This window comes from Camelina sativa, chromosome 10 (assembly GCF_000633955.1).
Source record: "Camelina sativa cultivar DH55 chromosome 10, Cs, whole genome shotgun sequence".
NCBI lineage: Eukaryota > Viridiplantae > Streptophyta > Magnoliopsida > Brassicales > Brassicaceae > Camelina > Camelina sativa.
Window position 1 is genome coordinate 23772550 of NC_025694.1, and position 11935 is coordinate 23784484.

Sequence of the window (11935 nt, forward strand, 5' to 3'; positions counted from 1 at the left end):
TTTTTTTTTTTTTTTTTGAGTTTTCTCCCAAAAGGATGGTAAAAAGAGTGGATTTTGCAGGTAGGGAGGTTGGAGATAAATTGCAGAAAGAAAGAGAAAGGAAGAGATCAGAGCAATTACCCTTACAAAGTCATTGAAATCACTCCTCCTCCCAAGTCTCTTGGCGTTCGTTGCCTTCCTCATGTCAGTCTCAACTCTTCTTCTACTTCTTCCCCTTTTTTTCATATGAAATGAATGTTTCAGAAGAAAAGTACAAGCCCTCATCAATATGTAGATGAATTATGATGAAAAGCTTTTTTGATTTTGGCAGAACCTTCAGTGCGGCGAGAACGTGATGATAGAAGGGAATACGTACACAATCTCTGCAGTGACTCACCGGTATCAGCTCAGGAAAGGCAAGTACGAGCCGAGTGAGAGGAGGCTTGATGTTCTCTCTGCCGCTAGATACGTCTTAAACCTTTACTTCGATAATTTACTCCAAAACTCTTGATCTTTTTTACCAAATGTTTGGTCTAGAATTTAACTCTTCGATAATACCAAAAACCCTTGTAACTTAATTTGATGGAGTGTTTGCTTACAAAAAAAAAACAAGAGCTGTTACTCTATTATTTCGTCGTTCCGTTATTTCACTTGTTCATCTGAATTCTGACACACCATTGATAATACTTCTAGTTAAGTATAGTTTTTTCATATAATCCCTTATATAAAATGCTTAAAATTCTTATATAAAATACTTAAAATTCTTTTTCTTCTTGCTTATGATCTATAAACAAATATTTGAGTCATCTTCAGGTAATTAAAATTCGTATCACTCACATAATATACAATTTAGTTGACCAACGTGCCTTGATTAACTAAAAACCACTGCCTGTCACCAAAAATAAGCAAGACGGTCAAGTAGATTTGTCGACATCTCGACACGAATCCGTCTGTGAGCTTATAATTTTGTGTCACCGCTTCGTCACATTCGTGTGGACGCCTCACGACGTGTTTATGAAACATAAATATATATGCACTTTTCTTCAAAAAGTCGAAACTCTCTCTCTTTCTCTCGATTTGAATCTGACAAGAAACCGTCTTTAACTCGTCAAATGGCTGAAGTTGAGAACATGAACTCTGTTCCGGCGTCGGAAGACACAGAGTATGGATTTAAACGGCCGGAGATGTACAGCACCAACATAGCCAATTCCATTACTTCTTACGGTCGTCATGTTTTTGTTCTTTACAAAACACCTGAAGCTTGGCCCTCGCATGTCGAAGAACAAGGTTTACCTCAACGTTTCGCTACGTTGCTCAATGATCGCAAATCTGATCTTCTTGTTCAGGTTATACATTTTCTTACGTTGTATCTCTTTCTTATGAAATATTATTCTTAAAACCATTACGCTGACATTTTTTTGTTTGTTTGTGTGCTTGTTGGTGTTGTTATAGACGAAGCTTAATGTATGTGAAGGTGGTGGGTCTGATGGTGATGTGTTACTTTTTCCAGATATGATCCGATACAAGTGAGTGCCTCTCTATGTTTTGATGATACAAGTTGACTAGAACATGGTTGACTTGTAGTTATAGGTTTCTAGAAAGTGTTGATTAAGCTAACTTTAGAAACTTCAGATATTACATTTTAGATGAGCTTGTTGAACCTGAGATTCAGATCTGAATCTGGAGACTTTGAGTTTAGTGACTTATATAAACCTCTGTTCTTGTGTTGGTTTTGACTAAAGGGGGGTTAAGGATACGGACGTGGAAGGTTTTGTTGAAGATGTTCTTGTGAATGGGAAGGCATCGAGCTCTGGGAGTCAAGAAGATATATCTGGAACATTTGTATTTGTGTGTACTCATACTAGTCGGGACAAGAGATGTGGTGTTTGTGGACCGGTAATCTTAGAGAGGTTCCAAAAGGAGATTGGCTCTCGTGGACTTTCGGACCAGATTACTCTGAAACGATGTTCACATGTTGGACAGCATAAGTATGCTGGTAATTTGATCATCTTCAGTCCTGATTCAGTTGGAAAGATTACTGGCAACTGGTAAGTAAATGGCTGGTACAAAAGTCAAAAACTGAAAATGTTATAGTTCATGGCTGGTAACCGTGCTGGCTTAAATGCAGGTATGGCTATGTAACTCCTGATGATGTGCCTGAATTGCTTGACCAGCATATTGCAAAAGGAGAAATCATACAAAGGATTTGGAGGTATAGATTTCAAATACTCATGTTTCTAGCTTGTATATGTCTCGGACTTAGCTAAGTTACTTCTCTTTCAGGGGCCAAATGGGCTTATCTGAAGCTGAAGCTGAGAAAATGATAACAAACGGTAACAAAGAGGAGAGCAAGGGATTCACAGGAGGATGTTGTAAGGGAACAAAGGGAGTTTCGTGTTGCCAAGAAGAAACCCCAAAGCCAGAGCCAATTAAGAAAGAAGGAAGGAAGTGCACCATATGGTTCCAGCCTCTTGACAAAGAAGAGTTCTACATTGGAGCTGCTGTGGTCGGAGCCATTGCAACTATAGCCATGGCTTATACCTTTTTCAGGAGGTCAGGATAAGAACCTAACCTCACTTACTTACCAATTTGATTCATATAGAAGTTTTCTTGGAGACTGCCACAAGACAATAGAAAAAAGAAAAACATCCATTGATTCGACCACAAAACAGAACCGAGGAATTATGTTTTTTTTTTTTGTTTGTCATTGATTGATTTTACCATTGAAGAAACATATAAACTTTTTGGTTTCTGTGAGCGTTTTTTTTTTTTTTTTGCCTTGTTATGTTCTCACATTATGTGCTTTTGTTGTAATGGCCATATCTTTTGTGATTGGTCTAAGCTCTCTCGCTTTGATGCATTAACGAAATGTTGCTTTTGGTTTATTATTTTGGTTCGGTTTTGTTTCTGTTTGAAACCAATTCTTATTGATAGATTGTAACAATAGTTTGTTGGCGATCGTTGTTTGGTGTTCACTGTAGGGCAAATATCATCTTTCATATGAAAGAAAAAGGAGAATAGCATAAGTTCTTACATTAGCCAGGGGTTTCAGAGTCAAGTACAAATCCATACAATGCGATGCAAAATCGTGTTCTTTGTTGTGTTCATCTCAATATGCTCTGTTGTTTCTCTTTCCATTCCATTGCTACTTCACTTTGGTTGGAAAGACTGATGCTAGCTCATATTCATCAACTCTTTTAATTTCATGAAGACACTGTTAAAATCAGATATCCGGTAATTAGAGATTTGATATCCTCACGCTTAGTAGGCAACATGAAACTTTCGTACATACCGAAAACAAAAACAAATGCAAATAAATGTATACCTCTCTTCAAGGGATGGCATTAGCTCTTTGACAACAGAAACAATGATCGACTCATCTGACTTCTCTTGCGATGAAGCTTTCTTTTCTTCACTCACTGCAACACACAAGTGAAAATATAGTAAGAAGATGACTCTTGGGAACACAAGCGTCAAGGATGTCTCAATTAGTTCATGTCGACAGTAAGACAAGTAGAATGAATTTGTACAAGATTCTAAACGTTTTTATCCTCACCTTCTATATCTTCTTGAAGCCTCGACTCGCCTCCAAGATATGAACGTTCATCCGCTTCTAAGTCTAGACCTTGACGGTATGCAAATTTCTCTAGTAAGCAGCCGATCAGGTTATGTGCAACCAAGCTTGTCTCATCAGATATATCTTGGACTGCTAGGTACTGGTTTTTGTTTCTTCTGCGTGGCTTCTGCTCACCATGATCATCAGACTTTATATTTTCAACAGAAAACAAAGACCGAGAGCTGAACTGGTTATCTCCTTCCATCTCAATATCCCTCTCAACCTTAACTCGGATATTGCTCGTACCTATGTCATGTTTATCACTCATACGTGTTGATTTATTGGATGTGGGAGTGACATAAAGAGACCTAGGATGATCTCTAGTAATACTCTCTGTCAGGTCTCTTATAACAATCCTATTGACAGAAGAGCTGTAACAATGCTGGTTGGTTGCGTGTGTAGAATCAGTCGGGTCCAAAACCAAGCATTCTGCACCACTTTCTTCATGATCCGAATCAGAGGACCCCATTGCATCGTCTTGAGTGCCTTTGACTTCAAGCTTTATGTTTCGGCATCTACTCTCGTTATCAAATAAACTACAACTCTCAACATCATCATCATCATCATCATCATCACTGTCTTCTAACTCCTCCATATAAGCATCATCAAAGTCCTCATCAAGCTCATAATTTGGAATACATTGGCAAAATATTTGTTTCACTTGAGCACTCACATTTAATACACACTCTGTCTCTTCCTCAATTGCTTCCCTTGGAAAAACCTTGTGCTCTACATTCCGTGTCCTCCTGTTGACCACTGAAAGAGCTTCCATCAAAGACTTTGGAATAGTGTCCATATCACTGCACTCAAACAGATACTCAATCAACATTTTTCTGACCGCTGATCTTAAGCTGTCATTAGATACTTCAGCTTCTGGGTCTAAACAAAGATGCAATCTTTTCAGCTCAGGAAACCTGACCTTACGGAGTAACCAGACTGCCTTCACTATCTCGTTCTGCAGGTTCTTTGTTTCTGGTGAGAACCGAAAAAAATCTGTGGCAGCAGTAGTTTTGTAGCCAGGACTTAGCTTAAGTGATAAATCTACTAATGACAACGCTTTAGCCAATCGCTCCTGCAGTTTCTCCCTTGCAGAAAGTTCTGAGAGCATCTTCTCGATAATTTGCTTCACCTGGCTTATCAGATCACTTCGACTCTGACCAAATCTACTGGTTTTCAGTTGAGGTATCATTCTTGAACCTTTAAGTTTCCTTTTCATGGCACGGAGGGTCTGCGTTGACAAACTATCTAGCTCATTAAGTACCTTCATTGCAGCATCAAGATGGGACTGCAAGATAGATGTTCTCGCCAAATTCATCTTGCAATCTACCCGGAAATTTGCGGGATCACTAAGAACTTGATGCAGCTGATTAACAATGTCTTCTTTACCAGTCTCGTCTTTTCCCTTTCCGAAATCTCTACTGATCGAATCTTTGATAATCTCTTTCATTTTCCATCGAGTCTTGTCAAAAACAGTAGAACCTCCTGTGACTATCTTTGCGATAAGATAAAGACCTTTATTCGTCATAAAATCAAGCTTTCTGGCAACTTCGAGACTGCTGAACTTTAACTCCTTTTGTTGAACATCATTGCATACTTGTTCACTCTTGCAAATTCCAAATGCTTCCTCTACTCGCGACTTAATGGTCTCGTAGAATATCTGGAATCACAAAAGAGATCTCACTGGAAGGAACTATGAATACTTTTAAAAAAAGAGGGTGAATGAGAGAGACATACATCATCTCCCCTGAGCAAAGATTCAGGGACGAAACTGTTTGAAAATAAGAACAAGAGCTCATAGTCATATAATCAATCAGCTAAACAAAGGGAATAACAAAATAGAAACTCGGTAATGAACCCACTCAGTCTTTCCCGGAGTATGGTCCTTGGATTCAGAAATATCACAACCCAACAGCCACCTACAAGGATTTAAAAGTTTCACTTACAGTGTACTAAAGACAGACAAAACAAAGTCTAAAACTTTTTTTCAGAGGAAGATGAAAAGTTGAAACTTTCACAAAGCCCTAATAAGCAGAGAGATTGATTCGAAATCAAAACACTCGTTTCCTACATCTAAGTTACAACCCAACTGCAGCCACCTACAAGGTTTTAAAAGCTTCACTTCAGGGTGTCAAAGACAGCAAAAGACAAAACAAAGTCTAAAACTTTTCTCCTCGGCACATTAAAGGTTGGAACTTTCACAGAGCCTAATAAGAAAAGAGATTGCTGCATTTGTTTCCTCCATCGAAGTTACAAATTATATTCCTAAATTCACACACAAACATATAAAACCAGAAAGAGAAGAAACCTTCTTTTGAGACGAATCTGCTCATCTTGATCCTTAATCTGTGAAAGTATCGAAGCACAATCATTCCTGAAGAACACTGAACCATCATCATCATCATCATCCATAGCAGTAGCAGATGATGTTCTTCAAAGGAATTGGGAACGACGATTTTGGTTCTTTTCACATCGTTTACTAGTTCATTACCAAAAAAACTTAAACCGGTTTCGAAGATTTAATTATTAATTTTGGGCCATTAATGGGCTTATTAGGTCAATACAAAAAGCCGGCCCAAAAGATAAGAAACTCATCAATCTTCCTACTTCTGAAACTAAAAAAAAAAAAACCTAAAACGCAAAGAGAGAACGTTGAAGACGACGGCGACCGCCATGAAAGACGAAAGTACAAGCAGCAAAAGCAGGAAGAGGAACAAGAACAAGAAGAAACAAAAGAACACTAAACCTTCTAAAGAAGAACCAATCGAGTCGAAACTGAAGAGTCAAAAAGATACCAAAATCAACAAAAACAATAAGCATGGATGTTCTTCTTCTTCAGCTTCATCGAAACGAGCTAAACCTTCCAATTTCCTCGATATGGTTCTCTCTCTCTCTCGATTACATTTTGATTTTTTTTTTGCCGTCTTATGATTGAAGTTTTATGGAGGTTTTGATCAATTTATACAGCTTCGAGAGAGATTATCTGGTGGCCAATTTAGGATGCTCAATGAGAAGCTCTACACTTGCTCGTAAGTTTTGATTTTTTTTTTTTTTTAATTCTTTAGCGTGATTTTAATCTTCAGCTTAGTTCAATAAAAATCTCTGCTTTCTCAGTGGACAAGAAGCATTAGACTACTTTAAAGAAGATCCAGAAATGTTTGATATGGTAATTAAAACTCACACCATTAGCTCCAGAACAAGAATCTTGAGTTGAATTTGTAAATTTTTTTGATTTATGTTTTGTTTTTCAGTATCATACAGGGTATCAGCAACAAATGTCAAATTGGCCTGAGCTTCCTGTTAATTCCATTATAGATTGGCTATTGTCTAGGAGCTCTTCTTTAGTTGTGGCTGATTTTGGCTGTGGTGAGGTTTTCTTTTATCCCTGTATTTTGGCTGTGGTGAGATTTTCTTACCTGTTGAAATCACGCTTTTACCGATATGATAAATCTGTCTCAGGTGATGCAAGGATTGCTAAAAGTGTGAAGAACAAAGTTTTTTCCTTTGATCTTGTCTCAAAGAACCCTTCTGTTATTGCCTGCGATATGTCAAATGTATGTACGTCAGAATCTTTACTGCATTCATGTTACTTTGATGATTTCTTTGTTCCCTTAGACTTAAACTGGTGTCTTTGGGGTTTGCTTTGTGTAGACTTCACTTGAGTCTTCATCAGTGGATGTTGCTGTTTTCTGTCTTTCGTTAATGGGAACAAACTATTCTAGTTACATCAAAGAGGCACATCGAGTTCTTCGTCCAAGGTCAGCTTTTGTTTACTATTGCCAGTTTCTTCTTCGTTATAGGCTTTTGTCATGATTCTGAATAACAGTTCCTATGGGTGTATTCAACAGCGGTATGCTTCTTATAGCGGAAGTAAAAAGCAGGTTTGATCCAAACAATGGAGGAGGAGACCCAAAAGACTTTGTGAAAGCAGTTTGTGATCTTGGATTTACTTCGGTTTTAAAGGTAAAATCTTTTGTCTCTTATATACTCTTATCCTTCTTTTTTTTTCTTCGTTTCCCCTATATGAGAAAGATACTCATTTTGTTCTTTTTGCAGGACGTCTCGAATAAGATGTTCATCTTATTGCATTTCAAGAAAAAGGTTAGTGAATAAATGCTTCCATTAGGTTTGGTTAGACTCAGAGCTTGGATCTACACGTATTTAGCAATAACCTTTTTATTTAATCTTATGAATTGTATAGGAGCAGTTGGATTCAAATCAGAAGACAATAAAGTGGCCCGAGTTGAAAGCATGTTTATACAAACGTCGATGATGGAAGATTTACACAGAATACTCTTTATGTCCGTCAATGTTGTATCACTTAGGCATATTTATCTTCGGTAAAAAAAAAATCAGAATTTTGCACCCGTTGTTTATCAGATTTTGTACGAGTAAATCAATTACGTTGTGGTCTTTGCAGTGTTAAGATAAGTTTTCAGATTTTTGTTAACGTAGAGGTTTTAAGTTCATGAATGTGTCATGCGTCCCTTTTCCCTCCCCCGCTGCATTTTTAGTTTTTAACTTGTCATATATATCAAAAAAGTAAGTTACAAGTATACTTTCAAATTTGGGATGAAAAAAAATGTTAATTCTAAAATTTCTGAACCATTGATCCCATGATACTTTTGTTATTACAGCAGACAAAACGCTGTATTAAATTAGAAGGTTTACAAGATTTAAATTTTTTAACAAGAGATCACGTTTTTCTAACAAAAATGCCAAAAATCTCATGCAATTAGAATTTTTTTTCACTTTCAGTTAGGAACTTATTGTCACTTTCTATACTACAAAACCTCTTTGATTAAAATAATCTCAATATTTGAGAGCAATACGTTGTATGAGTTGTTCCCTATTCGTTGCTATCTTCAGTTCACTTGGTTTGCTACATCTACTTACAGTTACTTCTGCATGATTTCTTAGTCTTCATAGAATAATAAAAAATTGGACACAACATAAACATATATTGAAGTCAGTGTAAATCAAGATCTAAGCTAAGGGATGCAAAAACGTGTTCTACTAAATGTAATGAGTTTCTTCAAATTGATAAACACTAGAAGAATTTTACTATTAGAAAAGAAGGAAACCAAAAAAGTACCAAAAGACTTTTACTCCTACTAATAAGTCAGAGCCAATATTTTATTTTTCTTACAATAATTAATCATATGATCTCACAGTCTCACTTATAAAGTACTAAAAAGTACTGATCTTGTAATAAAAAGGTTCGCCATTTTGATTTCGCCTTTCTCACCGCACCGACGATTTTTTTAGTTTTCTTTTTCTGGCCCGCGATCTCTATATTTTAAAATTCATGCACATTTTTGTCTTTGTGTCAATTAATAAAAGTGAGTTGTTCGTTAAAGATTAATAATAATAAAAGACTTTGTTTTTTTCTTTCAATATTTGTCACTATTTATTTATTTTAATTTTTAATTAAAATAATATATATATATATATATATATATATATATATATTTGTTTCACCGATCCTATCTTTACATTCTAGGAAACTTCCTTACTTTATTTTGTTCATAACTTTGACTTTTTTCCGGTTAAGTCCGGTTATATACATCCGATTTTGTTCGGTTTGTGTATTGTTTAGTCAAATTTACGCTTCTGTAACTTTGGCCGACCAAAAAAGGACAGAACAAAAAAACAGAGAGATATGACATTTTTTCTTGTCACTCTACTTACGCGGATATAGCAAACATCTTTTTTTTCTTCTGATCATTCAGAGCTTTTTGTCTTATTACTAATTCAAAATCCAAAAAACAAACCACAAAAACAAAAAAGTTTACAAAGACATTAAATTCAAATCTTTACCAGCAGTACGACCATTTTTATCACCACATTTTTTACCATTTCTCAATCTGGGTTTTATTATCTTCAGTGTTTTTTTTGTGTCACACAACTCAGTTTCAGAATATCTTATTTTTGTATTTTTTTGTTATTCACAAATTGATATTGTTGTCTCTTCTGAGTTTATTGTTTTATTATATTTATGGAAGTCTCTTGATTTCCCTTTTATATCCCCAAAAGGCATATTTTCTTGATGGTACCAAGAATGATTAATTGATCATCAGAAGGGTTTTGATTTGTCAAGTCTCTATAATAATAAAAAAAAAATCTTAATCTTTTGGGAATGGGATCTGTAACTGAGTGTTACTCTAATGAAGTGTTTGAATTAGATCCTAAATGGGTCGTTGATCCTCAACATCTCTTTGTTGGTCCCAAGATTGGTGAAGGTGCTCATGCCAAAATTTATGAAGGAAAGTAAGTTTACTTAATTCATTTTTGCTCCATTTATCAGATTAATATCATAAAAAATCTAATTTTGGCTTCAGTTTAACTCACTCTATGATTCTTAATTCATTATTGATTCCCATTTTCTCGGGGATTGTTCTTGCTTGGTTCTTGAACTTGTGATTGAGTACACAACTTGAGACTTTACATAAGTGAAGAAAAGATTGAAAGTTTTGGCTGAAAAATATGTAGTCTTTAGCAATATATGTTTCAGTTTAATGGGTTGTTCAATTCAATAAGTTAAGGGATCAAAAAGGTAGTTTTTGTATCAATGTTTGCTAACGTATCCACTGGAAATTTAGTGTGAATCAGTTTTTGGTGTAAGTGAGAATTTTGGTTTGGTGACGTGTTATTATTGATGAAGAGTAGTGAGATTGATATGGACTATGGAGATATGGTTTCTTTGTTTAGGTATAAAAACAAAACAGTTGCTATAAAGATTGTTAAAAGAGGAGAATCTCCGGAAGAGATTGCGAAAAGAGAGAGCAGATTTGCAAGAGAGGTCTCTATGTTGTCTAGAGTTCAACACAAAAACTTGGTTAAGGTTCAGCTTCTTATCTTTTACCAAATCTCTGGTTCATATTTCTAGAGAGTTTGGTTAGAGACAAGGCTAAACGTTTTGATTCGGTAACTTTGTGTAGTTCATTGGAGCTTGCAAAGAACCAATCATGGTTATAGTTACCGAGCTTTTACTCGGTGGTACATTGCGTAAATACCTTGTGAGTTTGCGTCCAGGGCGTTTGGACATACGTTTAGCTGTTGGGTTTGCTCTTGACATTGCACGGGCCATGGAATGCTTACACTCTCATGGAGTCATCCACCGTGATCTCAAACCAGGTGACAGTTTAGAACCGATATCATGCGTCAAGACATTCTAAAAGTTACAATCTTGGTCTTATTTCTATCTTTTTGTTGGATTGCAGAGAACTTGATCTTAACTGCAGATTATAAGACGGTTAAACTAGCAGATTTCGGTTTAGCTAGAGAAGAATCATTAACCGAGATGATGACCGCAGAACTGGTACATATCGTTGGATGGCTCCTGAGGTACTAATAGTATACTCAATGAAATCCTTTTTTCGTGTTCTGTATCTGCCTTTTGGCTCCAACAATTTGCTGAATCCAAAAGTTACGGTTAAACAGCTTTATAGTACGGTCACATTGAGGCATGGCGAGAAAAAACACTATAACCATAAGGTAGATGCATACAGCTTTGCTATCGTCTTGTGGGAGCTTATCCACAACAAGTTACCTTTTGAAGGCATGTCAAATCTACAAGCTGCTTACGCTGCTGCATTCAAGGTTTGATTCTTGATTCTGAAGTCTTAACCATGTGATTCTTGATTTTCAAGTCTCAACCATTTGATTCTTGATATCAAAGTTTTAACCTCGATTAGTAATTCAAACGTTTAGTTCTTGACTTCAGCCATGTCTTGATTTTAAACCGTTTACCATGATTTATACCGTTTGATTATATATTTTCGACCATTTGATTCTTGATTCCGAAGTTTAGCTCTTGATTGTAACATTCTTGGTTCTTGATATTTTTTGTTTGATTTTCTTGATTTCTAACCGTTTAGTTCTTTTGATTTGAAACCCTTTGATTCTTGCTTTCCAACCGTTTGAATCTTTGATCCAAACCATTATTGTTGTATACTTTCATATTTCGGTTAGAACTTGAGGCCGAGCGCAGAGGATTTACCAGGGGATTTAGCAATGATCGTAACATCTTGCTGGAAAGAGGATCCAAACGATCGACCAAACTTCACAGAGATTATTCAAATGCTCCTACGCTGCCTCTCAACAATCTCAGCCCCTGAGCTTGTTCCTCCGTCCATTAAACGAGTATTCTCATCGGAAAACGCTGTACTGCCACCAGAATCACCTGGAACTTGCTCATTAATGGCTGTTAGAGACGGAGATCAGATTCCTACGGATGCAAACTTGCAGCAGAAACAAGTTAGAGGAAGCTTCTTCTTCTTCTGCTGCTGCTAATATTTGATTGTGTGAGTTATAGAGTGAAAAAAAAAAAAAAAAAAAAAA

The 11935-nt window shown here is 36.2% G+C and overlaps 4 protein-coding genes and 1 pseudogene across 5 annotated transcripts in view; 4 read left to right on the forward strand and 1 right to left on the reverse strand.

Annotated features, from left to right (window-relative positions):
* The window catches only part of LOC104719710, a 1220-nt gene extending 583 nt beyond the window's left edge, over positions 1 to 637 (forward strand). The window contains exons 2-3 of the mRNA XM_010437674.2: positions 61 to 183; positions 311 to 637. Coding sequence (XP_010435976.1) covers positions 61 to 183; positions 311 to 490 — 303 coding nt within the window. The 3' untranslated portion in view covers positions 491 to 637. The remainder of the gene's footprint in view (positions 1 to 60; positions 184 to 310) is intronic.
* On the forward strand, positions 878 to 2817 carry LOC104719713. Its single transcript, XM_010437678.2, has 5 exons — positions 878 to 1325; positions 1432 to 1505; positions 1722 to 2027; positions 2108 to 2191; positions 2263 to 2817. Exons 1-5 carry the CDS (start codon positions 1011 to 1013, stop codon positions 2540 to 2542), a joined length of 1059 nt encoding a protein of 352 aa, XP_010435980.1. The 5' UTR covers positions 878 to 1010; the 3' UTR covers positions 2543 to 2817.
* Positions 2958 to 6086, reverse strand: LOC104719714. Its single transcript, XM_010437679.1, has 6 exons — positions 5901 to 6086; positions 5455 to 5511; positions 5330 to 5363; positions 3536 to 5252; positions 3305 to 3398; positions 2958 to 3193 (listed from the first exon to the last, which is right to left on the reverse strand). The coding sequence occupies exons 1-6, from the start codon at positions 6002 to 6004 to the stop codon at positions 3154 to 3156; spliced, it is 2046 nt and encodes a 681-aa protein (XP_010435981.1). The 5' UTR covers positions 6005 to 6086; the 3' UTR covers positions 2958 to 3153.
* Positions 6189 to 8042, forward strand: LOC104719715 (ribosomal RNA-processing protein 8-like). 2 transcript variants are annotated; one of them, XM_010437682.2, is made up of 9 exons: positions 6191 to 6472; positions 6560 to 6621; positions 6707 to 6758; positions 6844 to 6958; positions 7052 to 7146; positions 7244 to 7350; positions 7441 to 7555; positions 7649 to 7693; positions 7794 to 8042. In XM_010437682.2, the coding sequence occupies exons 1-9, from the start codon at positions 6266 to 6268 to the stop codon at positions 7863 to 7865; spliced, it is 870 nt and encodes a 289-aa protein (XP_010435984.1). In that variant the 5' UTR covers positions 6191 to 6265; the 3' UTR covers positions 7866 to 8042. The 2 variants fall into 2 exon arrangements, with proteins under 2 accessions (XP_019086814.1, XP_010435984.1); XM_019231269.1 differs by having other exon boundaries at positions 6189 to 6472; positions 7441 to 7693.
* Positions 9513 to 11914, forward strand: LOC104719717 (annotated as a pseudogene).

Bases quoted from the DNA above. Each gene is read 5' to 3' on its own strand.
- LOC104719713 (XM_010437678.2), top strand. From the start codon at position 1,011: ATGCACTTTTCTTCAAAAAGTCGAAACTCTCTCTCTTTCTCTCGATTT. The intron at 1,326-1,431 runs GTTATACATTTT...GTGTTGTTATAG, and splicing joins AATCTGATCTTCTTGTTCAG to ACGAAGCTTAATGTATGTGA. The intron at 2,192-2,262 runs GTATAGATTTCA...CTTCTCTTTCAG, and splicing joins ATCATACAAAGGATTTGGAG to GGGCCAAATGGGCTTATCTG.
- LOC104719714 (XM_010437679.1), bottom strand. From the start codon at position 6,004: ATGGATGATGATGATGATGATGGTTCAGTGTTCTTCAGGAATGATTGT. The intron at 5,364-5,454 runs GTGGGTTCATTA...ATTTTCAAACAG, and splicing joins CATACTCCGGGAAAGACTGA to TTTCGTCCCTGAATCTTTGC. The intron at 5,253-5,329 runs GTATGTCTCTCT...TTGTGATTCCAG, and splicing joins CTTTGCTCAGGGGAGATGAT to ATATTCTACGAGACCATTAA.
- LOC104719715 (XM_019231269.1), top strand. From the start codon at position 6,266: ATGAAAGACGAAAGTACAAGCAGCAAAAGCAGGAAGAGGAACAAGAAC. The intron at 6,473-6,559 runs GTTCTCTCTCTC...CAATTTATACAG, and splicing joins CTTCCAATTTCCTCGATATG to CTTCGAGAGAGATTATCTGG. The intron at 6,959-7,051 runs GTGAGGTTTTCT...AATCTGTCTCAG, and splicing joins TGTGGCTGATTTTGGCTGTG to GTGATGCAAGGATTGCTAAA.